The sequence below is a fragment of the Meleagris gallopavo genome, chromosome 14 (genome assembly GCF_000146605.3).
Source record: "Meleagris gallopavo isolate NT-WF06-2002-E0010 breed Aviagen turkey brand Nicholas breeding stock chromosome 14, Turkey_5.1, whole genome shotgun sequence".
NCBI classification, from domain to species: Eukaryota; Metazoa; Chordata; class Aves; order Galliformes; family Phasianidae; genus Meleagris; species Meleagris gallopavo.
This window is the reverse complement of record NC_015024.2, coordinates 10,681,006-10,708,697: the sequence shown is the minus strand read 5'-3', so window position 1 is coordinate 10,708,697 and position 27,692 is coordinate 10,681,006. Positions and strand designations below refer to the sequence as shown.

General features: G+C 45.4%; 1 protein-coding gene across 4 annotated transcripts in view; it reads left to right on the top strand.

Moving 5' to 3' along the window:
* GRIP2 (glutamate receptor interacting protein 2) overlaps nucleotides 1-27,692 on the top strand; it is an 89,188-nt gene that overhangs the window by 46,383 nt on the left and 15,113 nt on the right. For all 4 annotated transcript variants that reach the window (XR_004161313.1, XM_031555580.1, XM_031555581.1 and 1 more), the window contains exons 5-17: nucleotides 949-1,035; nucleotides 1,327-1,402; nucleotides 1,868-2,013; nucleotides 5,985-6,132; nucleotides 6,664-6,833; nucleotides 10,138-10,263; nucleotides 10,814-10,966; nucleotides 11,110-11,296; nucleotides 15,917-16,062; nucleotides 16,706-16,786; nucleotides 23,541-23,607; nucleotides 24,405-24,550; nucleotides 24,839-24,983. Coding sequence is in view for 3 of the 4 variants with exons in the window: in XM_031555580.1 (XP_031411440.1) it covers nucleotides 949-1,035; nucleotides 1,327-1,402; nucleotides 1,868-2,013; nucleotides 5,985-6,132; nucleotides 6,664-6,833; nucleotides 10,138-10,263; nucleotides 10,814-10,966; nucleotides 11,110-11,296; nucleotides 15,917-16,062; nucleotides 16,706-16,786; nucleotides 23,541-23,607; nucleotides 24,405-24,550; nucleotides 24,839-24,983 (1,678 nt within the window). In the remaining variant the exon portion in view is untranslated. The remainder of the gene's footprint in view (nucleotides 1-948; nucleotides 1,036-1,326; nucleotides 1,403-1,867; nucleotides 2,014-5,984; nucleotides 6,133-6,663; nucleotides 6,834-10,137; nucleotides 10,264-10,813; nucleotides 10,967-11,109; nucleotides 11,297-15,916; nucleotides 16,063-16,705; nucleotides 16,787-23,540; nucleotides 23,608-24,404; nucleotides 24,551-24,838; nucleotides 24,984-27,692) is intronic.

The following is a 27,692-nucleotide window of genomic DNA, read 5'->3' as shown; positions in this document are numbered from 1 at the left end:
TCAGCTGTGCATCTTTGGGGTGAGTTTAACCCTAAATGGGGCAGGTCCCAAGCCCTTGGGGTGCTTGGCAGCGAGGACCAACTTGATCACTGAGCATGGAAGGGAGACTGGCTTCCAAAACCCCTTCTGAGCCAGGGGAAGGGCTGGTGTGGATGTGCCTGAGTGCCTCCTGCTTCTCTGGTCATCCCTGTGGCCGTTTGTTGCAGCTGTTTGAAGACTGTGAATTGATCTTTTTGGAGTAGATGAGGCTAAAATGCCGTGCACCATTTTGGATGGAGAAGATTGGAAAATTGTCTCATATTCACAGCAGTACTTTAATAAATCATTAAATAGCAGCAGATGGCAAGAGGCAGAAACAGTTTTCTTTCTTTTTCTCTTTACTTTTGTACATTAAATAGTACTGTGTATTTAATATAAAATTACTGAATTGCCCCTAGGATCAGTTTAAAGGATTCACTTAATCTTTTTTTAAAGTCAAAATGTAGGAGGGAAGGGAAAAAAACCCTCAACCTTTTGCACTGAGGATTTGGGATTTTCATTTTCTTTAAGGTCAACCGGTGGCTCGACTCCTTACACTGCTTCTGTTTGTTGTTTTTTTTTCAAGTAAGTTTCCATCCGTGGCATAAGCTTCTGGGCTTTGAGTAATGCTGAACACATTAAAGCTGGTTGATAAACGGGAGGGTTTTACTTGAATGTCAGAGTATTAGCCAAGACAGACTTGAGAGAAAACACACAACGCTGAGCTGGTCAAATCATCCCTGACCATGGTGGTTGGCTCTAGCAAAGATTTAGACTGTCTAGATTGGGTTTTGTGCCTCTAAACGGGGAAGATACAATAAGGGATGGATTTTTATTTTAGTGATATTTGGCTGAGTTTTGTTATTATCTTGCAGAGAGGCATGGAAAAGGTTTGTCTGGGGGTAACCAAGTTGTTCTCTCTTCCTTTAGTGCCAGAAAGCAGTGCTGGCATTATTCCCAAGACCATTGAGGTGTCCCTCTACAAGGAAGGCAACAGCTTTGGCTTTGTGCTCAGAGGTTAGTGGCTTCTCTGCTGAGAAATGAATGGGGTACAAACACTGGCAGAGATGATTTGGGAATCAGGAAAAGAAAAGAAAGAAGGTGAATGTCACACCACAGACGAGAAGCAAAAGTGTGCCCCAGAGAGCAGCTTGTGCAGCCTTGAAGGCCTGCTGGCTTCCTAATGTAGGGCACTCTTTGCTTTCGAGCTGTGTCAGCTGTTATATGATAAATGTCTCTACTTTCTCAGCACTCTCATTCAGAGTCTCAAACCTCCAGTGACTTACAGCTTTCCTGGTTTGCTTACAGGGGGAGCCCATGAAGACTGGCACAAGTCCAGACCGCTTGTCCTCACCTATGTGAGGCCGGGTGGCCCAGCAGACAGGTACTGCACCTCCAGCATTTGCTGTCACAGAACAGACTAGCAGCTTTCACTGCACTTTTGGACAAACATCCTTCTCGTCCTCCTTGCTTGGTTCTCCCCAAGGCCTTTTGTGTTGGTCCTGCAGAGGTGGAATGGAAACCTTGGTGTGCAGGGGAGAATGGATCTGGTGCTCATAGGGTGACCTATCTTTGGAAACATCAGAGGCTCCTCTTCCACAGGCAGCCACTTAATTAACCCTGTGCAGATGAAGAGCTGATGCTATGTTAGAAAGCCAGAAGCAGCCTAATTTAACGTGGTGGGCCTGACACTATAAATAACCCAAGCTATCAACTCCTCAGGATCAAATTAATTGTCATTATATATACACACACACACACACACACACTCACACGTATATAAATACATAAATGACAAAAAAAAAACAAAAACAAAAAAAACGTAACTTTTGCCTGTGGTTTCCTGTAGAGAAGGGTCCTTGAAAATCGGGGACAGGCTGCTGAGCGTTGATGGGATCCCTCTGCACAGTGTGACCCACGCTGACGCCCTCAACATCCTGAGGCAGTGCAGCCAGGAGGCACTCTTCCAGATCGAGTATGATGTGACCATCATGGGTAAGGCTGGGATTACTGGGGTGGCATTTGCTCTGACTGCCTGCAGGGTATGTGGGGCTAGAGTCAACTGTGGGGTCACTTGATTTCAGTGGAAAAGTTGCTGTCTATGTGGGAGTAGGGAGTCGAGTTCAAAGCTGCCTTAGCTGAAGGTATTTGAAATGCCCTTATCTGATGACGTGTCCCAGTGGGAATGTTGACTGATTTTAGAAGAGGAGGAAAAAAGGAGTTTCTAATGTAGGAGAAGTTGGAATTGAAGTGGGCTGGAATGTCGGCGCTCTGCCAGCACTGAAAATACCGATATTAGATGTGTGCAGGGCAATGAGCTGTGAGCAGGCATTGGATTGCTGTGGCTTGGCTTCTGAATTTTGACCCTGTTTAATTCTAGAGCTGTTTCTTTTCTTAGAACTTTCAGTTCAGATCTGCTTCTGAAATAAATGAGGGCCGTCCAACTGACTGACCCTGGAGAAGACAGAACTTACTGGAGGGCAGAGGATGGCTATTTCTAAAAATGATCTATCTACACAGTGGATACCAAGTTTGAGGGCATTATATATATTTTTTCCATTTGATTTTCAGATTCACGCTCTGGGAAAGAGTTTATTATTAGCTACTATAAAGTCATTTTGAGCTGGCTTTGTGACACACAGCTGTTACTGCAGGGAGCGTAGTTAATGAGTTTTAGGTTACCACTGAGTCCGAAGCTGTGTTGGCTCTGGAAGCTCAGTGAGCTTTGTGCTCAGATTTGATGTTGCAGCTCTGTCTCCAGAGGGTTTTCTGCCTCCGCTGGAGCTGCAAGCTGGAGTAGCTTGGAGTCTCTTCTGCAAATCTCACAAACCAGCACAGCACGTGGGAGCCTGAGATCCAGCAAGGAGCAGGAGTGGATCAGGTTATTTTCTGATTTACCAGCGAGGAAGCAAGTCAAAAGGAGTTTAATACCTTCCCACTGCTGAGCAAACAGAGCTGAGAACGCCAGGACTTGTTCCATGCAACGTGCAGGAGAGATGCTGTAGACTAATGGAAATCCTTCTGCAATTCCTGAAGGCTTTCTGTTTCTTTCTCAGCCTCTTTTTCCCAAACTGCCCTTCCTTTCACAACAAACACTGCAAAGATGGACGTACTGATTTTAGAGCTGTGTCCCTGTGTGGAGAGGCTGCCAGGAGCAGGGCAGCCATGTATCACACTGACACGTGCTCTGCTGGGAGAGCTGGAAGGAAAACCCAATGTCTCTGCAGCTACCTGTGTGCTGCCTGGCTTCTGCCATGTTACAGAGCAGCTGCTCTTTAGAGATTGGCTGGCATTCAAGAAAAAGAGGAAAGCCTTAAATTATGGAAAACAGAAAATCATAGAACAGTTTATGTTGGAGGAGAACCTAAAGATCTTTGAGTTCCAATCCCGTGCCATGGGCTGGTTGCCACTAGCTCAGCTTGCCCACGGCCCCATCCAGCCTGGCCTTGAGCACCTCCACGGATGGAGTACTCACTCTCAGGGCAAAAATACCTAAATTCTGTTTTCTACCTCTGGAAATGATTTTGATTGCAGTAGTTCAGCAGAGGTCAGTGACGGCTGTTCTCTCTGGGGAGCAGCAGTTAGCACAGAGCTTTCCAGTCTGAATAAAAGCAAACACTTAGTGGTGCATGAGTAATGGGCTTTTTGGATTTTTGTTGTTTGTATGGTCCCTTGATGCCTATGCTGCAGAAAGCTGATTGTTTTAGACTTAGACTTGAAGCAAAAATAGCTGTTAAAGTGTCTCGGTATTTCTTCTTGAGTAACTCTCCCACCTAAAGCTGGCAGGGTTGAGTGAACACAAGCAAAGTCAGGTTCTGTGCAGTGATTCTTCTTGTGCTGCTATACAGTGGGCCACAACTGGATAGTTCTCAAGAAGGTTTAAAACAGCCCCTTTTTAGCTAGTTTCTTCATAGATTGCTTTTCCCCACCCCCGTAAAGCAAGATGATGTAGTATTTGTAGCTTAATAATGTTTGCAGCTGATTTTGCCAGGCAACAGCTAATAACTGCAATCAGAGATGAGTGCTTTGTCCCCAGATCACAATTACTACAGACATTCTCTTTACCAACTGAGGGACAATGATGAGGGAAGGGAAAAACAGCTACTGGAAGCAGTATGGGAATGCAAGCAGCCAGAAGGGAGCACTACACTTAGAAAACTAGCTCTAGGCGAGGGGGCTGGGACACATGGCCCTTGGCTGATGCCAGATAAACATGGCAATAAGCAGATGCCTTTCTTTTGGAACACAGAAGAGCTGCGTCTTTTCCATGGATGCTTGAAGAGGTTGCAGACGTGCCTGATGGGGCAGGTGCCAAAGCAGCAGTGTGCACTGACTCCCTGCCCGAAGGTTACTGCATGCCCTGCCCTGTCCTCTCAGCATTTCGTTTTAAATTAGCTTGGGTGTAACAGCCCTGTGTTAATCAAGCCTCACAAATGTTGCTAAATTGCAGGCTCTTGACCTTTGATTTGAGTCAAACCTTAGTGGCTCAGCTGGTATTTCTCAATCAGATGCTTCTATAAAATGTATTTGAATGTGTTGCTTTGTCTGTGGCACCAGCGATGAAGATTAAAGGGATGTCAGGATGGCCCGTGCTGTGCAGGGTTGAGAAGGGCCGTGGGCTGAAGGAAGGGACGTATTTTCATTGCAAACATAACTGAGGTCTAGCACCCCAGCATTCGGTTTCCACAACCAGTTTTCCTACCTTCCTCCCTTTGGCTGAAGGAAACGTATGTGTGTGAATCGCTTTCAGAGGATGTGTGCTGGATGCACATGGGCTGCCATACCAACATGTAGCTGATGCTGTTGGAGGTCCTTGGTCTATTGGTGCTTCCTTTGCTAATTAAAGCTTCAGTGCACCTTCCGCAGGCTTTACTCAAGTGCTTTGGGCACTTTTTTATTGAGCTGGAGCTGTGCTTTGAGCCAGGGCCTGCAGGTCTGTCCAGTAGTCCTTTTCAGCTGAGAGTAAATTGTGTTTCATTTGAAGCCTTGCCTAGTCTTCGCTATCGCTCCTTCCTTCTTCCTCCCCCTGGAAAAAGGACACTATGAGTAGACCATAGTCTATTGATACCCTGGCTGATCCCCCACACAACCAAAAATCTGTCTCCAGAGACTCAGAATCTTCAACAAATCTCAGGAATGACCTGGCTGCAGCTTGGTTTTCAGGATCTTCATCAATGCTCCCATTTATCAGAGTGCTAGAATGAGCCATGCATCACGCTTTTGGAGCCAAGTAGCATCAGTGCTTTTAGTGGAGCAGAGCTTTGGAAGAGAAAAGCCTCACCATGAATAATGAAGGGCTGAGGAGGCATCAGGATCTCAGGGGGCTTTGGCAGCCCTTCCTTTGAAGCTGATGTTTGGGTTTCCATGTAGTGCTCTCATGGAAGTCAAACTAAACAAAGCATGTGGTAGGAAGCTCTGTGCCTGCTCCCTCAGGCAGAAACATGCAGTGATACTGCAGAGCTGGTGCTGGAGTAGCCAGGAGGTGTTAACTTATGCTGGTCTTCAGCATGTGAAGCTTCTGAATGCCTCAGGAAATGGGATCCTCTTTCCTTTGGACCTTTTTGAGTTTGTTTAGAAAGAACTCTCAAACAATGATGTCCTTGTGATCTTTCCTTTTTGTGCTTCTCTTTTAATATGGATGATGTGATGGCAGCACAGACTTTGAGCATTCTCTTCATTGATCTTGTTATTTAACCTAAAAACGAGAGGCAAGAGGGTGATTTCCATGAGTGAATTTTGTAATCTCTCTTCACTCTCATACATACTCTGTGCAGAAGCAATTTTACTTCTTGAATTTCCTTCTTTGTTAACTTGCTATGTGATGCAGAGTTGTGAGGTTATAGGATGTCCAAACCATCAAGCACAATCAGGTCAGCAGAACTGGCCATCTCTTTGTTTGCTTCTGTGTTTTACATTTTGCTACTGCAAAAGGCTGTATGAAAAGAGTCTTCTCTCTCGTTTTGCAGACACTGTAACAAATGCTTCAGGACCTCTACTAGTTGAAATAGCAAAGACTCCAGGATCCACGCTAGGAATCACACTGACAACAAGCACGCATCGGAACAAGCAGGTCATTGTCATTGATAAGATCAAGCCAGCCAGCGTGGTGGACAGGTACAGAACTGAACAGACTGGTCCAGTTCTCCATTCTTCACTGCATTTCAGTTCCCTTTTTGGTCATATGTCATTCTTCCCCACCTTGCCTTGAACTGGCCATGTCCACGTGTTCGTAGCAATAAGCATGCTAAAAATATCTGACCTAACATGGGTGGACACTCTTCACTGTGAATGAATGTAGCTCATGGCATATATAAGCTGAGCTGTGATTTAAAAACCTCAGATCTGACTGTCCTGGAGCTGTGGAACATCCTGTTTAGAGCAGGTAGGTAGGGCTTACTGTTGGTTGAACACCCAGTTTGGCTATGACCGTGCACTACTGAAAACATAAAAGATCTTTCCCAAGGCACTGATGTAGACTTGGACCATTGGAGTTGGTATTTTTGTCAATGCTTGAACCTGATGTTCAAACTGAATGTAAAAGCAGATGTGGAAATACATTCAGATGAAGCAAAACAGGTGGAATTTGTCCATTTCTGCTTGCAACCACAAGGACGTGAATTTTGACTCTTGCTATTTCCTTTGCAGATGTGGAGCACTGCATGTTGGTGACCATATTCTCTCCATTGATGGCACAAGCACAGAGCACTGCTCCTTACTAGAGGCAACTCAGCTTTTAGCTGCCACCTCAGAAAACGTCAAGCTGGAGATATTACCTGTTCACCAAAGCAGGATGCCTTTGAAGCCCCCAGAAACAGGTATGTCCATGCAAATGCTGTTGGTTGCTCTCAAAACTCGGTTGAGGTCCCTACTGTGGCTCTCATTGCTTTTGAATGCTGGTAATAAACTCCAAAGGCAGACATCTGTGGAGGGGAAAAAAATATATTTTGATGAAATGCACGTGATTAGATGATGTTCAAGGATGTGAATAGGAAAAAAAAGGTAGCATCTGTGGTTGAATAGGAAAATTGGCGTTGGGAATCCCAGAGTTTTGCAATGCTGAGTGCTGTGCAAGCCGCTTTCTTAGTACCTCAGATAAGAGACTTTAATGGAGAGGGAGGAAGCAGCATTGGTGCTGGCAAATGTGTTTCCAAGCTCAGCTTTCATCTGCTTGCCTAGTAAGGCTTTGTAAAGGACGTGTCAGCAGCTAGACAGGATTCCACTGGACTTCCATAGGAAACAAAGCTGAAACACAAGCGTTCATTTTCTGGACCAGCCTGTGAATGAGAACTGCTGCTGTGTTGTTTTTTTTTTTCCCCTCAGAGAAATACTAGAAACAAATTCTGGCTCATCAAGCATCGAATACCTGTGAATTTCAAACATCATTAGGAATTCACTCTGTGAGCATCCTTGTTGCCTACCTTTAGTTTCTCCTTCCATGTAAGGGGCTGACTCAGGCTCTCCTATATACAGATTTGTGAAATTAGCCTCACTATTAATAGATTTGTTGCAACTCTTGCCTGCAGTTTTGTTAGTCATAGAATCATGGAATCCTTTGAGTTGGATGGGACCCTTAAAAGCCATCTGGTCCAACTCTCTTGCAGTGAACAGGGACATTCACAGCTCCATCAGGTGCTCAAAGCCCATCCAGCCTGACCTTGGCTGTCTGCAGAGATGGGGCACTACCACATCTCTGGGCAGCCTGTGCCAGTGCCTCACCACCCTTATTGTCCATATTGGAGATCTTGTATTTCAGCTGTTTCTGTCTCACCCCCTTCTGCAACCATTTTCCAACACCTTTCCTTTGTGTGTGTGCATTTTAATAATATTGATGCATAAGAGCTACGGGCCCACTTCCTTTTCTACTCTCTTCTAGGGAGGTTTGGTGAAAGGAAGAAATTATCTGTGTTGTCTTTTTTAATATGATGCAGTAAAACATAGAATCTAATAACATCTTCGTGTCTAGAAATAAATCTCTTACACATCCAGTCCCATTTGTGCAGAATTAAAGCTGTTTAACAAAGGGGACAGATCACTTGACCTTTGTGCCCAAGACAAAATGGAAAGCTATAATCCTTTTTCAACGGCTGTTAAAATGAACTATTCTACTTCTTCCATTTGTGCCCTGGTCTTAATCTCCATTCAGGATGTATGCATTCAGCAGCATCAGGAGAAGGAAGATCTGTGGAAGGATAGCTCTGTGTGTTCTAGAGGCTTTTTACCCATACCTCCACACATCAGATCAGAGTGTCCCCACTTTGGTTAAACTCTTAAGGACGTGAGAGATCATAGGGCAGGAAAAAAATACAGTCTTTGTGGTCTAATGCTGAAGCACAGGATTTGTCAAATGGAGTTAGCTTTCTCTGCTGCTCCGGGGGCATTTGGAAAGATTGTGGGAGGATTATGCTCACTAGATCAGTGGGAGCGGATGGTGCCCAGGAGCAGTGCTGGGATGGCTGGTGAAAAGCATGGGAAGTATGGGGAAGGCTCTTGTAGGTTTTTATCCCCAGATTGTCCAAAACCTATTTTCTTCCCCTCTGCAATGATATCCAAGTTTCATAGGCATTTTTTTCTGTTGTGTCAGCTATAGGCTGAGAATTTAAAGACAAATGGATATGAATGGATTAAACTGTTTTATATATATGCCCTTAAGCTCTGTCACTCATATTCTAAGTATTTAATTTTATTAAGAATTCTCTTTTTTGACTGGATTCAGCTCCATTTACTCATTTGATGATTGTTTTTAAAAGCCTCCTGACTCTGAGATTGCTTTTGAATTCACAAAATAGAAATGCCAGAGCTGAAAGTGGATGTTTTAAGAGCTTGATAGAGTAAATGCTAAAGTCAGTAAAACAAAGATTTTAAAATAATCGCTGTTTCGGCCAGAAAATCTGAACTAAGTGATTTGATACCTGTGTTGCATGTACACAAGATGGATTTTCATTGATAAAGGCACAAAGTGATGATCTTTAGAAGAGCGCTCTGGCGGACACTCTGGGTTGAGCTGAGTCGTCCTCCCTGGTTTGCACCCTCAGAAAGCTCAGTAGAGCCTGTGCTGGGGGAGTTCCCACCTACAGGAAGAGCACAGAGGAGGTTTCATTTGGGAAGGGTGGTTGCTAGTAAGCACCAGTGGTGGGAAGGTTGAGAGCTGTCTTGACAGCACGGTGCAGGGATTCAGGAGAGCAATCCCAGTGCTCCTGGGCAAGGACAATTGAACCCACGCTCTCCATGAGCAAAAGGGGCGTCAGTGAGAGGAAGGACCTGTGCCTGAGGGTGTGTTTTGGCCACTGCAGAGAGGATTTGTGGCATCACTACCTGATGAAAACAAAGCCACATCCCCTGGGACAAGGGATTTCTGGGCAGTGGATGTCATGCTGCAGAAGATCTCTGCTAATATGTGCTGGGGTGGATTTAGGGTGGAAACTAAAGCAGTTGTATGGCCTTGAATAGGGTCTGCCATGTTGGTGCCACATCTTAATTTATTGTTTGCCATAGCACTGGCAGCTCTTCCTGTGTTGGTGGCCTTGTGTAATTGCCTTTAAGCAGCAGTGTATAAAATCCCTTTTGTTCTGGTAAGCTGGAGTTGGCCCACTGCTGCTCTCTTTTCCATATGTGCACCCTGCCATGGATTCCTGGCCAAGAGCAGCTGCTAAGCACCCAAATGCTGAAGCCAAGTGAAGTGCTGGAAGCACCGCTTGGCATTGAGCTTCATCTGGGGAGGGCAACAAGGTGGGAAGCAGCACATGGAGGTTTCCCCAGTGCTGTTGGATAATGCTGATGGCCTCTGTTGGAAACTTGTGGCTGGAGGCAGCTTCTGCACGTCGCACAGCAGCCTGCAAATGATAATGACATCTGTGTGCTGCCAGCACGGCTTAGTCAGGCTGTTGGCTCAGGACACAGAGTTTTTTGAGGGGCATGGGTAAATTTCTGCCACTTTGCATTAAGTGTCATGAGGTTACATGGGGATGCATTTTTGCTGCTGGTGTTTGACACTTTGTGCTTGCTCCTTGACTTGTTCAAAAGCAGTGTGAGTCTCCTCTCTACAATCTCCCAGCTTCTTACCTTTTCTTTCTCTCATTTCTCCATGCCTGTGGTGATTTCTGCTCTCCTGGGTGACATCAGTCAAGGTGCAGAAGAGTGACCACCACCACTGCTGGGACCCCTGTGTCAACTACTGTCACACCCACCACCCTGGGCACTGCAAGACACCCACTTGGAACCAGACGTCTGGACAGGACTATTGCAAATGTAACCCCTGTGCACGGTGTTGCCCCCATCCTTACGTGTGTTCATTTGTCTTGTGCCTCTCCATTTGCTCTACATCCAACTCAGTAGCCTGAGGCATCACTTATTCCCTTCAAGGTCGGTTGGATCTCTCCTCATAGGTGCACTGCTGAGGTGCAAAATCAGTATCTGGTGCAAAATCGGTACCTACAGCCCACACACAGAGCTGCTAACTTCAATCAGAGCAGAATGCTGGGCAGACCCTTTGTTCTCATCCTTTAGTCCCACACTTCATATAGACGAGGCAAAAACTTGAGTTGCTGTGAGCCAAGGAGGGTAGCTCTGGTGATATGTAGGGATGTGGAACTCCAATGCACCCAGCTCAGTCTTACTGGTGCAAGATGTATCTCAGAATTGGGAAGCAAGCAAGGGAGCCTCATTGCTCAGCGGATAGTTGAAGCTGTGGTTTCCCAGCCCTGAAGCTGAGAAGGAGGTAGTTCAAAACCAATAGGAGTTCAGGGAACACTCATTAGGTGAGCACACTGCATCCTTAACATGCTCTGTATATCCCCAGCTCTGGTGGCCGCCAACTTCTCATCTCCCACCATGAATGCGCAGGGCTTCCCCTGCCAGAACTCGAACACGCTACCTCGCAGCTCCCACCCCATGAGCCCCCGCACCACCATGCTGAGGAGGAGGCAGAAGAAGAAGGAGCACAAGAGCTCATGTAAGTGTGGTGGTGGGCTGGGGATGGGTTGGACATGATGCTGTGCTCACCTTGCTGGCTGTTGGCTGGTATAGGCCTTGATCTCCCCTTGGCACCGCCTGTGACTATGGCTGCCCTAACTTCTGCCTCTTTTCTCCTCTCAGTGTCGTTGGCCTCCAGCACGGTGGGTCCTGGTGGGCAGATAGTCCACACGGAGACGACAGAGGTGGTGCTCAGGGGAGACCCTTTGAACGGCTTCGGACTTCAGCTCCAGGGAGGCATCTTTGCTACTGAAACCCTGTCCTCCCCACCTCTCGTCCGTTTTATTGAGCCTGACAGCCCGGCAGAGAGGTTAGAGACCTTGCCCTTGGATGCTGATGGTGCTGCTGCTGACCATTTCATGGTTTGGTTTGTTTTCTCTCCTCAGAGGCTCATTTAGATATTTACTGTCATCTTTGTAATATCTCCCATTCTTCACTGGGCATGGTTTACTGTCACTGCCATTTCTGCACTCGTCGGCTGACCGCGGCCTCCCTCGCATCCCAGGTGAACGTCTTGGCACCAGGCCGTGGCTGTTCTCAGAGGAGGGAGTGTGTGTCTGTGTGTGAGCACCATTCCCATCCCTTTTGTTTTGCTTTTTTTTTTTTCTTTCTTGTTGAAAGATAAAGCTTTTGTCTGGTTGCAGAAAGAGGAAAAAAGGTATATAAGTGAGCCCTGGAAAGTGTTATCTGCTTGGTTTTATTGTGGTAGAATCCAGCTGTATAAATTGACCTAAAAGTTTTGAACCACCAAGGAGAGCTCTGGTGTAGGATCTGGAAAAATAGCAGAAAATGCTGGGAAATAGTAGAATGAAGGAGCAGCATTGCTGCTGTGTGTGACCCTGAGGATACCGAGAGCAATGAGCCCTGCAGGGGCTGAACCTCAGCGTGGGAGCCGTGGTTAAAATTCTTCCAAAGTCTTTGCTGGTGTAGATGCCCTTGAATGATGTTAGTCTTGCTGGATAGACCAGGTCCCAGCGTGGGACTGGTGTTGCCTTCTCGTGCCATCTGATCCCTGGTTGTGGCAGGGTGGTAGAGATCATCATGAGTGTGTGAGTCCAGGTAGGGAGCACAGGGACATGGAACTGGCATAGGAAAGTGCATTGTCCCAAGTGATGCAGGTTAAGAGGGGTTTTAAAAGCCTTTTATGCTTTTTGTTCATTTGATTCCAAACAACGATGAAAGTGGTGGCATTTTGGATTTTTATCCTCTATTACCAGGGTGAAGTCGGCTCACACTGCAAAGCACTGAACTTCTTTTATAAATCAGGCAGCAACAATGCCTGCTGTCCCAGGGGAGAAGGGAGATGTGCTGCAAGCTGCCTGGCTTTGCTTTGTCCCCTTGCCAAAGCCGGTGTGAAAGCAAAGCCTCATGACACAGCCCGGCCTGTCTCAGTGTGCCACACACTGCTCTCCCTCGCGGCTCCCACCCAGCAGGATTCACACTCCCCTGGCTGCTGCCCTCTGCTTTGTGGTGGAAGGGAGCAACCCTGTCTGTATGGATTTGATTTGGGGATTAAATCTCTGCAGTGTATTTCTTCCTTTCCTAGACTGTGCTGCTTTTCCTCTCTGGAAGGTAGACACTTCATTGATCCCTGTCTCTAACAAACTTTCCCACTCCACACCTTGATTTGTTTCCTGGGTGCAAGATGAAGCCTTTGGGATCAGAATGAGACAGTGGTCTGTCCCTGGTTATCAGCAGGGAGGATCAAATGAGACAGCACATTTCTTCCTTTCTTGGCTGCCTCCAAACAAACAGCTGTCTGTCCATCTTCCCTCAGCTGTCATAGACAGCAGTGGAAGAATATCTGCCTTGTCCATCTCGGTATCCAAAATCAATGCTTCCTGCTGCGTTACATGTTTCCTAGCTGTATTCAGACAGCTGTTTGATCATCGTATTTCTGGCTTTTGAGTGTGAAGAGTTTGCGAAAGGAAAGTTCAGCAGCTGCGTAATGCTATCAGCACAGCTTTCATCTTCTGGGGGCTGTGACTCACCCACCAGTGTGCTCACACAGATGTCAAACAGACACAGATATACAAACACGCATGGATGTGTGCCTCTAATCCATACAGGTCAGCTTGGGGGTGTGTAAGGGCACAACGCATTGGCTTCTGCAGCCAGTGATGTGCTTGCTCTGCAGCTGGGGTGACCACACATACTAATGACAGTGAAGGAAATCTTCTGCACACACCCAGCCCAGAGCTTGAATTTGTGCTGCTCAGTGTCGAGCAAGGCTCCTCTGCTATTCTGCTGCTGTCTTTGTGCCCAGGGAAATAGTCATGACAAAATTCAAATCTCTGCAATCCCAAGGAAATCTACCCATCATGGACTCCAACACATCCATAGTGCTGTCTCTCAGTGTAGATGTTTGAACTCTTGTTCTTTCTGATTTCAAAGCAGTTCTCCCCATGATCTAGAAGTACTTTGTGAGATCTCCTGAGAGACTGCCCATCTCTGAGATGCGTGCATCAATCTGGGGAAGCCTGCTGTGGGCTTCATGCAGGATCCCACAGCAGAGCCAAGGAGAGGTGTGCAGGAGCCTTGACTCCCAGGGCCCTTCTCCCAGCACAGAGACACGTGGCAGTTGGAAACTGATGGTGAAATTCTAGAGTTAACAAGGCACATCAGGTCTTCTCACTCTTGTAGTTGGAGCTAGGAGGTTATGGCTTCACTTCACAAACTTTTATTAACCCGCAAGACTGGGATTTAGACCACCACGATCAACTCAATCAGTATTAAAAGAAATAAAATTCTTCTGACCTAACAGAACTTATAAAACACTGCAGCAAATCTACCTTGAATGGAGAAGTACCATGTTTTGTGAGAGGGCAACTGTGGTGGAAAAGGTGGTAAATGTTTGCTTTGATGCTATGTAAAAGGTTCCCGTAATCTCCCAGTTCTTGTGGCTGAAACAGCCTCCTTGAAATGATGAAGTGATGTCTGTGTTGGTTCCTCCTTTCCAAATGGTGCATAGTGACCACAGCAAGAAACTCCTCAGTGCTGGAGGAGACCTCTCTCTTGTGCCACTCACCACCTTCATATTTGTGAGCTGGTATTTCCAATATGGTTTTGTGGCAGCTTATATATCTGCAAGCTCAGGAAAGGACTGTAATTAAACGATGAAATTATTCACAAGGTTGGATTCACATATCCTCTATGGAGTTGTCTGTCCTAATCCAGGTCTCCTTGAACAAACACTTCTGAATTTACATCTCTTAAAATAGCTGCCCGTTTTCCATGGGTAGCATGAGCTCAGGCAGCAGAGTGAATGTGTTGCAAGTTTAATACCTTCCCACTTAACAAGATAACCTTCCTGGGCTCTCTCCAAACCTAATCATATGTGAGCTTTTGATGGGCCGCAGACAAAAACTGTTGTTTGTGCATTTTTCTCCAGTTTGAATGTGAATGTTTTTTGTCTCAATACCTGGCCTTTCATATACATCCTGTTGTTTGGAGGTGAATAATACAGCCAATATCCACTGCCTTTGATGTTTCCTTCATGTGCTCGGAAGCTGCAGTACCATCATTTCTTACAGTGGCAACAGGTGTGAGTGACAAAGAGTGGATGAAAGGGTTAGTAAAAATAAATAAACAGTCTTCTATGAAATATCTACGAAGTTGATGTCTGGAAAGGTCAGGGCAAAGAATGTGTTTGATCATTAAACAGCAAGGGAATAAAGGTTCTCTAGAGAAGGCTTAAAAAAGGATAGCCGATCCTTTTAAGGGAAAACTTTGTGGTAAAACAACTCCAAATGCAGAGGTGAATCTTGTTCCTATAATTCTGAATCTATTTTGGAAACCACACTGTAGCTTACATTAATGATGGATGAGTGCTTTCTCATGTTCAGCTTAAGTGGACAGCCTTCCAGATAGGTGACTAGTGGAACATCTGAACAGATGTACTCTGATGAAGAATGTGGAGGAGGATGAAGATGAACAACCTGTTGCCCATGGCCAGACATGGGGAACTCTACACTCTTGTCTTTGTAGAGCCATCACACAGTTCAGATTATAGCTGCAGGAGGTAATGTGCAGGATTGCCTTCCTGGTGAAGAAGAGGGTGGGCAGTGAATGTAGTGGTTCATGTGTGAATAAACATTGCTTATAAATACAGAAGAGTCTCAGGAGACAAACCATACTGTAACGGCATGTCTTGAACATAACAGCTTTGCTGTTGTTATTTTACTTCCAAAGTGGGGAAAAAAAAAAAATAATCTGCTGATCTATGCTCTTCAAGAAAGTGGGTCTAAACCAAGAATCCCAAAGTGCCAGCTGTGGTTCTACTGGCGGGCTATCATGTCAGGATAATACTGGCCTTTCAGGGCAGTTAAAACAGTATCAATGTACATTTGGCTTCCAGAAATGCAATTACAAGGGATAAATGATTATCCAATTTGCTGAGATGTTTCAGTGAGTTCATTGGAATGTAGCTTCAGTATTAGCCATGTATTAAGCAGTGGACTCTGCACAATTTTCAGTGCCCTTAAGTTGGTTTCCAGTGGGTGCAGGCACACAGAATGAGATGTATACTATTAGGTAGGGTAGGAGGGCACATGTCCTTGCAATTTATCACTTGCGTGTCTTGGTCATGGTGTTGACTTTCATTAGAGGAAGGTTTTGTTTTTTTTTCCTTTGGAAGTTGCAGGAAATATGACAAAAAATGTTGTTTTGGGAGTGAAGTATGTCTGAGGTTAAGCCAGCTGCAATGCTTTCATGCCCTGTGATCTTCCAGGATGTACTGGCCCTGGGACACACATTGCAGAATGAATGATCATCTGTCTGGGGTCAATTCTGCAGGATTTGTCACTACTTTCTGTGTTCTAACAGATTTACCTGTCAAAAAGTAACTGATGGCTGGTTGTGGGGTTGTTTCTTTTCTTCTTTTCTCCTTTATCCCTGCCTCCTTTACCTCTTTTCCCAATGTGGACTGCAGGTGTGGGCTGCTGCAAGTGGGAGACAGAGTCCTTTCTATCAATGGCATTGCAACTGAGGACGGGACTATGGAGGAAGCTAATCAGCTTCTGCGGGATGCTGCGCTGACGAACAAAGTGGTGCTCGAAATTGAATTTGATGTTGCAGGTAATTGCAAAGGACTTGTTGCTCCTCAGCACCTGCTGGACTCTACTAGTGCTTTTGCTAACCTGTAGGAGGGATTGTGCTTACAAAAATATGTGAGGTTTTCGTTAGACTGCAGTGACTGAGAGGACCCTTAGAGGACCTTTCCCATTTTCTGTTGTTCTCTAATGTGCACTAAAGTGAAGAATCCTTCCTCTTCATCCTTCCATAAATGCCTTCTTCTCATGACTTGGCTGAGAGAATCATAGTGAGTAGATGAAGAGGCTACTTACTCTTCAAGCATTCAACCATTAATATGAATATCTGTACTAACGTATGGTCTTGAAGCAAGAAGGGAGCTGAAGCTATTGGCTGAAGTGTGCAGCACTGTATTAAAAGAAAAAGGTTTTTTTCATTTTACATTGACAAAGATGCCACAGATTTGAAGTATAGCATGATATGAGCAATTCACTTGATGTTCAGGGCATGTATTTTTAATGAGAATCCAGATTTTAACCTGAAGTCCTCAGGGCATCAGATAACAACCTTATTCGAACCTGTAAAGCTGAGTTTGATGGGCTTGTTTTTTCTTGGTTCCAAAGAAACCATCCATGCCACTGAAAACTCTTTTCTCCTATTTTCTTTTTGTCTGTTTCTGGTTTTATAGAGTCTGTCATACCCAGCAGCGGCACTTTCCACGTTAAATTGCCCAAGAAAAGAGGTGTAGAGCTTGGAATTACAATCAGCTGTAAGTATTGCTCAGCGTTGCACTAGCAGTTGCAAGAGCCACTGCTTTCCAACATGGCACATCAGAGAGGCCCAGCAGAGAGCAGAAAGATTATGTGGGCTTTTCTGGTAGCACTCACAGTGCTTTCAGTTTGTTCCAGATTGAATTGGATGTGTGGCTTTTGCCTCCAGGAGCTGGCAACTGTAGAAGAAAAGCAGCTGCTGAAGGGTCAGGGCAAAAGATGCGTCTCTGAGAGGCAGCTGAGCAGTTGTTGTGTGCCACAGACTAATATTATGCTATGTTATTAGTAATATTATTTTTATTTCCAGGCCTTGGTGGGCCTGGGCTGAACAAGGCATCAACCTTTTTCTTTCTTCTCTTTTTTTTCTCCTAGCTCTTGGTTGATTATCTTTGTTTCTGTTTTGGAGTCTATTCTAATTTAAAGACCTTCTGGCCTCTCTGAGGAAGACACCGTAAGGAGTTGACATAGGTAGATACATCCATTCTGGATATTAGGAAAAACTCTGAAAGAGCGGTGAAGGCACTGGCACAGGGAGGTGGTTCAGTCACTGTCCCTGGAGGTATTCAAGAGATGTGTAAAGTGGCACTGAGGAACATGCTACTGGGCAATATTGTTGGTAGGTAGGCAGTTGGACTGGATGATCCTAGTGGTCTTTTCCAACTTTAATGATTCTATGATTCTGTCTCAAATTTCGGGTATGCTGAAATCTTCTTATGACTCGCACCAGTAATTTTTCCCGTATGCATATGTGAATGGTGTCGTATCACTCACCCTTCTTTCAGTGCTAGGTAACCTGAGTTGAATCATCTTAGAGTGGCCATGCCCAGAGGCAGCCACCATATCTCAGATGAGACAGAGCAGCTTGTTAAAATACAGTAATGGGAGCTTATGTCTCAGCCCTCAGGAGCACAGACTCGGCTGTCTCTGGGGAATGGAGTCACAGAATCAGAAGTGTTGTTTGAGTTGGAAGGAACCCTGGTCCAACCCCCCTGCAATGCATGGGGACACCAGCAGCTCCATCAGGTGCTCGGAGCCCATCCAGCCTGAGCTTGGGTGTCTCCAGAGGCAGGGTGTCCACCACCTCTCTTAGTGTTGCTAAGAACACTTTAATAGTAAGTTTCATTAAAGTAGATAAGCTGTTTGCAATTACTTCTTGGCATTTGCAGCGTTAGTTGCTGAGTTAATTGGAGATGTTGTGATCTAAGTGGGTTGTTTCCCAGAATAGACATCTACATCTAGAGGGTGATTACTTTGTCATTTCCTCTCCCAGTTTCCCCATTTTGTGCCATGTGAATACTCACAACATGTAATGTTTGGCTTGCTAGTATTTACTGTTTGAAGACACCAGAGTGCTTTCCAAAAGCAGTGGGGGTGTCCATAATGGCCGTCACTGTCAGCAGAGCAGGACCCAGTGGGGCAGAGCTCACACTGTATTCCCCACCTTCTGCGTAGGCACTGCAATGTCAGGTAGAAACCCATGATGAATCTGGTAGCAAGGATCTGCTGGCCTGAGCATGGCGAGGATTTTTCACCCTTATTAAGCTTCAAAGTTTAGATTTGATTTGAGACCGGAGAGCAAAATGAACCTGGAAGTTGCTAGCAAGAATATGAGCTTTTATTGTGGAGTCTCACTTAAATGGATCTGCTTTGGATGTGCATTTACACTTCAAACATATTTTTATGTTGAAAATATTTTCGTTTGAAATGTGTTTAAAAAATTGATTTCACACTCTTTTTGGAAATCACTGCTAAATAAAAAGACAGCGACCCCTGGGTTTTAAATAGTTAGATGCCCATTGTCAATGATTAAGCTGAATGATGGAATAGATTTGATCTTTCTGATTGTTGAACATGTTTACAGGACATTGTTTAAGTGATGAAAACATGAAAACTTAAGATTATACTTCATTGTTTGCTGAGTCAAAACTAAAATTGTATCTACAGACGGAGCAAGAGATAGCAGAAAATGCGGGAGCAAGGATGAAAGTTGAATCCTAATTCTGCTTTCATGAATTAGTCCCCATAAACCTATTTCCACAAGAACCCTAGCGAATTATATCATCATTTTGTCACTCTGCATCTGACCAGGCAGATAAATATGCCCGTGTTAAACGTCAGAACGAAAGCAAGCAGATGTATGGTAAGTACCTCCTGCAGAAACATGATATGCATGCAGGAGTGTGATGCAAGCAGCGAGAGAGGAGAGGTAAAAATAACCCATCTCTGTTTTGCTCAGTTCCTCCAAGTTGTGCTGATTTGAATGTTTGTTAAGATCTAGAAAGTGTTTTTATAGCTTCTTTCTATCAAAGAAAGGCATATAACTACTGCTTAGAGTGGAAACGAGCAGATAAAATAGGTGACAAACTATTGTGGTTGGATCAGTACAAGACCCCGTGCACTGTCATGACCACAGATTTGGGTTTGTTCTAAAATATCATAGGATGGCACACTGTAAATGAAATATCACATAATCGTACGAGTTGGAATGGACCCTTAAAGGTCATCCAGTCCAACTCCTCTGCAATTAACAGGGAATCGTATGAAACATGAGTTGTTTTTGTTGAGTTTTACCTCTTGGCTTCAGCAGGCTCACTGGAGGTTAATTCCTCAGTTTGGGAAGGTTTGTGACAAATAGGCAAGAAGTGTTATGACCTCATCAGAGAAGTGCTACAGAGATAAAACCAATCGAGTTGTTGCTGTGCTGTGACTCTCAGAGCTAATTGGGAGATGAGCTGAGCAAAGGTGGGGGAGAGCAGGGTTCTTGATGAATACGCCAAAAAAAATTCATATAAAGCAGCTAGAGGAATCATAAATCTGCTGGAAAGCCTCATAAAAGGGCTGGGAACCCAAGAGGTTTGTGTATGAGGAGGGCAGATTCTGCTGGTTTTGCTATGGTCTACAGAGAGGGTCTGGGCTTGCTCCTGGCTGGGGGTGAGTGTGGGGATGTGTGGGTGGTGATGCTCAGTTGTTTGTAGAGATCTCTGAGGTGCTCTGAGTGGTGGGGATGCAAAGAAGTGCCAAGTGAGGTTTCTGACACAATGGTGTGAAGATTGGGCTCTCGTTAGCCTGACCCGCACGGCTCCATTAGCAGAACACACGGCACGTAGTGCTCTGATCTTTCTGGCTGCATTCAGTTCTGGTGACACAGTTATGCCTTTGTAGATTTTTTTCTGTAAATCTCTCACAAGTTAAAATCCCCAGCAGCGAGAAGCGAATAGCCATGTTTTCTTGTGCGTTCAATACCTGACCTCTTAAAGTTAGATGTCTACTTGCTGTTAGCTTCTGGAAAATGATAGTTGATTCCACAAAAGATAGCTTTTCTGTTTTCCTTCATTTGTCTGCTCGTTCACCCCCTCCAAAGGCCAAGTGTGAAATTCACTGCAGAGCATGGGGGTGTTGGGGTTGCTTAAACGGGCACTGAAATTACCTGTCGTGTCAGCTGTACATTAATGCTTTCTATAGCATGTTTATCAAATTACCTTTATATATCTTTACAAATCAATTCCTGTGCCCTTGCTGGGAAGTACTGCAGATAAGGAGTAAGCACTATATCTACTTGTGGATGATAAAACCGGAATTTGGATAGACAGATAACTTTGATTAAGTCTCTTAAGCGGTGTAATCACCGTCCTAGTGAGAAGATGGATCTGTGAGCTGACCCAGTCCAACTCGACTGGCACTGGATTAGCCTGGGACTTGCCTGGCAGTGTGTCCATGAGCAGCACTGTGTCCCCACAGCCTCACCGACATCACAACCACAGATTTGCAACTGATCCACTGTGATGCTTTTACCAAAGTGAGGTATTCTGTCCAGGCTTTGCTACTTGAAGGGTTTGAAAGGATGTATATCTGTGGTGGTGTAAGTGTCCTGCTGGTGGCACTGATAATTTACCCAGCTGCTGCTAAAACTAATGAAGGGTAGAGGAAAAAGTTGAGTCCTGTGGACTGGATTGTCACTGCTGCTTTTTGTAATCAATTCTGATTTGCTTTTATTTCTTTTCTCATTCCTTAGCTATTCTGAGATTATTGGGTTTCAGATTTTGTTTGTTTTTCCCCTTTATAAGAGTTTGCTTTCTTAAATGTATTTTTTGGCGTTATTACAATTTCTTTAATTACATGTTGGCAGAGTGCTGCCTCAGCTTGATCAATAACGAAGGGCATTTATAACTGGTTGAAGCGCTGATGCGTGTGAGATATGTGCTTGTGCTCCTTGGAGGGGAATAATTTACCAATGCAAGTCATTATGCATTCTATTAAAAACACAGAATGGACATGTGTTTTCTGGCCTTGTCATCCATCAGAGAGTAAATGCCGAGCGAGCCAGAATCCCAGCAGAGGTGGCGAGAGACTGAAAGCAATTTATAAAAAGTAAATAACAGTATTGATCAGTTCACCTTTTTATCACTGCCCTGTCAGCACCGCCAAGCAGTGTTTCATGGTGAGTTTCTCCCCCACCCCACGTTTCTGCCTTCACCAACTGTTGATTTATGGAGCTTTCTCTGGGTCACTGGGGGGGATTTCAACTATCTTCTGTACTGGCAAACCCTCCAAAACCACAAATCCATCTGAAAAAGAGCTTACTTGCACCCCAAGTGGTTTGTCCTAGCAGGTGGGGGCTACAACCAGACCTCTGAGGAGATGGTGTGAGTATCTACATGACAGCTTCTGTCTCTGTTGTGTGTATCTCTTTCCCCTCTTTCCTTGGCTGCCATCTTCCCTTTTGGCCTGGAGGCAAGGCCAGGTTGGTTCATGGGGAAGAGCACTGGGATGCCAAAGGGGAATGAATGGAGTTAGTAACTACTGTATTTAGATTGAACAGGGAGTGACTGTTCAGTGCTTTGAGATTTCTCTCTCTTTGAATCCTATGCCTCTAGAGAGAATGGTTGTTCATTAAGTCCCTTTAACTTACCCGTCAGTCTCATGGGTGCTGACTAACAGTGATGGCTTTGTAAAGCCTTCCAATATCATACTCGGTGACTAAGTGGTTATTTAAAACAGAGGACTATCGTGTGTTCAAGTTTGGATACTCTGATGGTAGGGAGAGGGGTATGCCACTGTGCTTTCTCCTGTTCCATTTAACAGGTCTGAAGGAAATCTGTTTGGCTGCGTCAGGTGTAGAGGTGGCTGTCCCCAGCCCTCTGCCAGCAATGTGGTTCTCTCTAACCCTCTTCTGTCACACAGCCTCTGCTTTGAATCTAATAAAAAAACCTCACGGTGAAAAGCACTTCTGGAAACCTGGATCGTTTTGACAGAACCAGGTTAGGCCGCGATTAAGCACGCAGCGCCGCGTGCCGGGCTCAGCACCTGTGAGCTGCCGACTCTCCATCACTGCCACTCCTACCATTGCCCTGGGCACCTCTCCCAGCCCTAAAGACACATCCTGTGTTGAAAAGGAGAACAGCAGTAGTGATAGCAGCATGTTTCTCTGCACTGTTTGCCCATGGTAAGCGACCTTCTTAGACAGAGCGGGTCTTTCTGTGTTGATTTTTAGCCACATCAGCCTTCGCACCTCTTGACATACATTGGTGACTGGGTTGGCTGGGTCATGCACTGAATACAGATTAAATACAGCCATGAGCCCTTGGTGAACCTCCACAATCCATCCATTTCTCTTTGATCCACAGCTGCAAGCTGCATGTGAGTTTCTAGATCAGAACTGCCTGGCACTGTGTGCCGGTAAGGCATGGGGAGAATAATTCTTCCAGGCGCCGTATCATTCAGCAGTCTCATTGCCATGACTATTATGAAATCAGTCACGGTCTGCTCTGACCCGACTTTTACACTCAGCTGTGTTGCAGCTGAGATTGGCAGTCGTTTCACACTGTTTGGTGCAGAAGGTTTGGTTACATATGGGAGAGGGTATCCTTAAAGGTGACGGGCATAGCACGTATGTTTTTATATCTTACAAATGAATATAAATAGAAAAATCCAGAGCAGAGATGTTGGCAAGTAAAAGCGCTTATTCCTTTATGTCTGACTTTCTGGGGCACCCTCTCGCGCCTGCTCAGGCAGGTGGATCTCTGTGATTGATGCCACGCACCTTGCAGATATTTTAATCTCTGACCTGCACCCAATACGTTCAGATGCTTTGAGGTTTCTTCCTTCCCACACAGTTTTTTGCTGAGAAGCTCCGTCAGCCTTAAACGAGATGGTGCAGTGCTTTGAGATTTCTCTCTCTTTGAATCCTATGCCTCTAGAGAGAATGGAGGGCGGCTGGAGGGAGTGACAGAGGGTGGGAACTATACTCTTGGTACATGTTTGTTATATGGATAGCAGAGGGGTCAGGAGGGAGTCAAGTCATAAATCTCTCTTGGGCTTCTCAAGAGAGCAGCAGGTCCTGCAGGCAAATTGGAAAATGCAAATGCTCCCAGAGATGCATGGTTGCATCTCTCATGGGCTGAAAATGTTCACAGTCTGGTGGGGGGACAGGAGGATTGGAGACCCCTCCTCCGCAGTCTGGAGTTATCTGATCGTACGACAGAGTGGTCTGAGTAGCTGAACCCCATGGAAAACATTTTTCTTTTTTTCTGGATTCTTTTTCACCTTGAGAATTTTCCATCCTCTTTTACTTCAACACCAGAGGAGGGCAGCGAACAAGAATTTGCAGGAATTTATTTGTTTTTTTCTCCTGGTTGTGGCTTCCAGAAAGTCAAGTGTGAAGCACCATTTTGTTAGAAGATGTTTCCTTTCCTCCCAACTTCTTTTCCCATCTTAGATGGCAGGCTAAGTTTTGCTCCTGTTTGTCTCTTGCAGCTGCGAGCAGAAAGCCTGGGGAGCCTTTGATCATCTCCGACATCAAGAAGGGGAGTGTAGCACATAGGTGAGTGCACAATTTCCCACCTGCCAAACCTGTGGCAAAATATCCAGTCCAGTAATGAGAGGTTAGGTAGACAGATTCCCATGTGATATAGCACTAAGGTATGGATTTTGCCATTATCCAAGCATATGCCAGCCCTAGAAGTCTCTCTTGGACCACAGTAGAGTTTGGAGTGAAAACTCTCTTTATTGAAGCAAGTAGAGTTAAGCTAATAGAGAGGATGGCTGGGGCACTGATTCAGAAGCCTGCTGAAGTTGGATGTTTACATCTATGAGCATGTGTCATGTTTCAGGTAGTTTGCTGTGTTTCAGCTGCTGCCTGGATGAACTGAGCGAGTGAATTGTGGGCACTGGTGGAGATCTGTACCAATAATTCTGCCTTTTTTGGCTGCTCCTCTGATTCCAATGCCTCCTAGCAAGGCTTTCAGGGGAATTTAGTACTCATGAAGGCTGATTTTTAAGTGAACTCACTTGTGTGTTTTCAGAAAAGGCAGAATATCTGTCAGTTAAAGATCACACATTTTTGAGTGCTGTAGGTTACCCAGACTATATATCCATATAGGTGAGAGTGTTAAGCTGATGTGCCTGTCTTGTTCTGTGCTGATGCACGCCCTATGTGAACTTCCTCTCTGTACATTATAATTGCCTCAGACCCTGCTTGTACTTGTTTACCAGAAAAGACCAAAGAGAGGGGAAAAAAAAAAAAGCTAATATTGTCATCACTACTGCAGAACTGAATGCATTGCAGGATCTGAAAGGCAAATACAAATGTACTTCAGTTTTCTTTTCCTTTCCACATAGAACTGGCACCTTGGAGCCGGGAGACAAGCTGTTAGCCATTGATAACATCCGACTCGACAATTGCTCAATGGAGGATGCTGTGCAGATTTTAAGGCAATGTGAAGACCTGGTCAAATTGAAGATTAGGAAGGATGAAGATAACTCTGGTACAGAAATCCTGATGCAAACTGGTGCCTGTCCACTTTAATGACATTTCCCAGTAGGTAGTGCAGACTAACAAAGATAAGGGCGGCTGCCGCTCCGGTCACCACTTTTCAATTGATTATAGTCTATTTTTGTTATTCTGCCCTTAAATGGAGTTTGGAAGGTTAAAATCCTGTTTGGTATGAGCACAGCTGAAGACTGAAAGCTTGTGCTTCTAAATGCTACAAGTCTTTCCTATGACCTTTTTGATATGGCAAAATAAAAAACTGCATTGCTGTTTTCTCTTTCAGATGAGCAGGAGACAACCGGTGCTATAATCTACACGGTGGAACTGAAGCGATATGGTGGCCCCTTGGGAATAACCATCTCTGGGACCGAGGAACCCTTTGATCCCATTGTCATTTCGGGCCTGACAAAAAGAGGGCTGGCAGAAAGGTGAGGTTTGGGGGTCAGAAGGGTCAAATCAGTGTAGGAAGGGATTTTGATGTTTGCAAAGCTTTCAGGCCAGAGTGATGCTGCCCACCTGGCTTTTCAGACCCAAGTGCTTGTCATGTAAGGTGACCAGGACTGTCCCTTTGGGGGGCAGTGAGAGAGGTTTTAGGCTGGGCACTACTGGTAGAATCAGAGCCAGTGTGTTGGTTGAACACAGTAGCTGAGAGAATGTATTTATCTTTTCCACTGAGATGCTTCCTAGATTGTGATCTTCTATGCCATAGCTTGCATTGGGAGAGTGCCCACCTGCCCTGAAAAGCATTGTATCTATCTAGTCAGTGCTCATGTGCTGATAGCCATGGCAGTAGTTTGGCCTATGGAAACAACAGATCTTGGGGCTCTTCTGGTCTTTGCTGGTTGCTTAGTCTGTTCTGTATGAAGGAATCTCAGTGTAGGGCTGCTCGGAGGAGCAGACATGTATACTGCATAAAGGTAGCTGCAGATCTACCTTCAGAAGCCAGGGATGTTGTCTTTGTGTGTGCCTGGGTCTGAATATATATGCATGCGTGGGATTTAAAGGATCAGGACACTGCTGAGAATATAAGGTGGAACTGAGTCATACACTGTATCTTAATTACTCTGTCTGTATGGTGCTGTGACTTGTAAGAGATGACTCCAGCAGACCTGACTCATGCTTCTCATGGGGCTGCTTTCCTCTGTGCTGCAAAAAACCTCTGAACAAATAGATGTGAAATGCTGGACCTTGTGGAAGTTTGCCTTCTGTTCTGGTGTATTGGTTCTTTCTGCTTGAAGACCAAACTCCTTCTGAGCTGAACTATAATACAGTTTGGTGCATCTTTCTGCCTTAGGTTCCTCAAGCTCCTAGTACACATAGTGCTGCTCATTTCCATTGCTTTCCTTTGGTACAGAATACCAAGAAAGAAGTAAGGAAAAGGGATGCACTTGGTTCTTCTCTTTGGGGATTTTGTATCACTGCCTGGCTGACCACCAGGATGCAGTCTTTGTTCCCTAGGGAACACTCACTACCCATGCAGTATCTGAGGTTTGTCTACATACTGTACTGCCAGCACAAGAGAGGTTCAGGACATGAAACTCAGATGCTGCCAGGCAATGGAAGCAGTTCTGTACCTTTGTTGCTCACAGTTCCCTTTGCAGTGCTGTGGCTGTTCTTCCTTCGAACTCAGATGTGCATCAGTGACTGCTCTGCAGAGAAACGTAGCACAGGCGAGTGCTGCGGTGCTACTGAATTTTGATCAGGAACTGGCACACAGCAAGGAATGAAAAGCCTTTTGAGGAGAGCAACAGAGCTGTTCAGCACTATAGCAGGCTGACAAATGGTGGTGCTGCGCCGAGGAGCAGCGTGGGGATGGAGCAGCACGGGGATTTCTCCTGGTAACCTTGGCTTCTTCCAGGGAGGGAGAGGAGTGCTGGGATGAAGCCTGCCTGCAGAAAGATGCATATTCTGTTGAGATGGTGCACATTTTTCTCCTGGGATTGGCAGAAAGGATTGGCTCGACCTTCTAAGGGAAGAGGGATGTTCCTAGTTTTATCCTGATTTGTCCCTTTCCTGTCAGCTGTGCCCAGCTCCATGCCAGAGGCTCTCTTAGCTGGGCTCTGAAGGGTGTGATGGGTTTCTGAAGGACAGGAGTTAAATCTGTGCCTGCCTTTTGCTGGAGCACAGCACGTGTGGAGCACAGGACTGGATCCTGGCATCTGGTAATGGGGATGGGGCTGCCATTCCTGGGGAGGCACAGGGGGATAATCTGCACTGCGGCTCTGTGCTGGGGAAGGCAGGGTGTCCTCTAGGACCTGTCACATGTCTGTCACAGCAGTGACAAGCTGTCTTAGCTGAAAAGGCTTCAGATGCAGATGACTTGGATTTTATCTTGACCTTCAGCATTTTTCTCCTTATATGTGTCCCATCCTATAGAAACCTACAAAGGCAGCACAGGCTGTTGGGTTGATGTCAAGTGATGGCTTCTCTGTTTCCCTTCCTTCAGTGCCTGTGGGTGACTTTGCCCTTGGCCATGGGACTTTTTTTGTCCTATGTGGGGAAGGGACCAATACTGTTCATTTCTGGTTGAGGTTTAATAGTTCTCCAAGAGTGATTTTCAGTGGTCACTGATATTTTAAAGGATTTCAAGAGCTTGGCTGTCTCCTCTGACGCCACCTGGTCAAACAGACATAGGAGGCTGCAGGAGGGTTTTATCCAGGAGTACTCAGCACCAGCACGTGTTGAGAAGGGGTGTGGACTCTGCACATGCTCCAGGTAAATCCCTGCCACCTGCATGCAGTGGACAGTGGAGGGGATTGATTTACTTTTTCCCTCTTGATATGACATCTCTTTGATATTTTCTGTGTTTTCCTGCAGAGCAGTGGTGGTGTCCAGGGGCTGGCAGTGGGGAGAAGTGTTCATGAGAGATCAGCCCTGATTTTCAGCCTTCTGGCAGAACCTCAAATCAAAGGCACTGCAGCCAGAAAGGGTCGCATTAAAGTGCTAGCAGTTCAGCTTGGTTTGTTTTTGACTATGTAGATGAAACTAGAAATACTCCTTTTGCAGCGTGATCTATGAATACTTTCGTTTTCCCTGAGGGCTTTTTTGAGCTGATTAGGATGGGACAATACGGACATCTAGTGGCTGTGAAGGACCATTATGACAAACTGAATACCTCAGCAGCAGCAGAGCGAGCA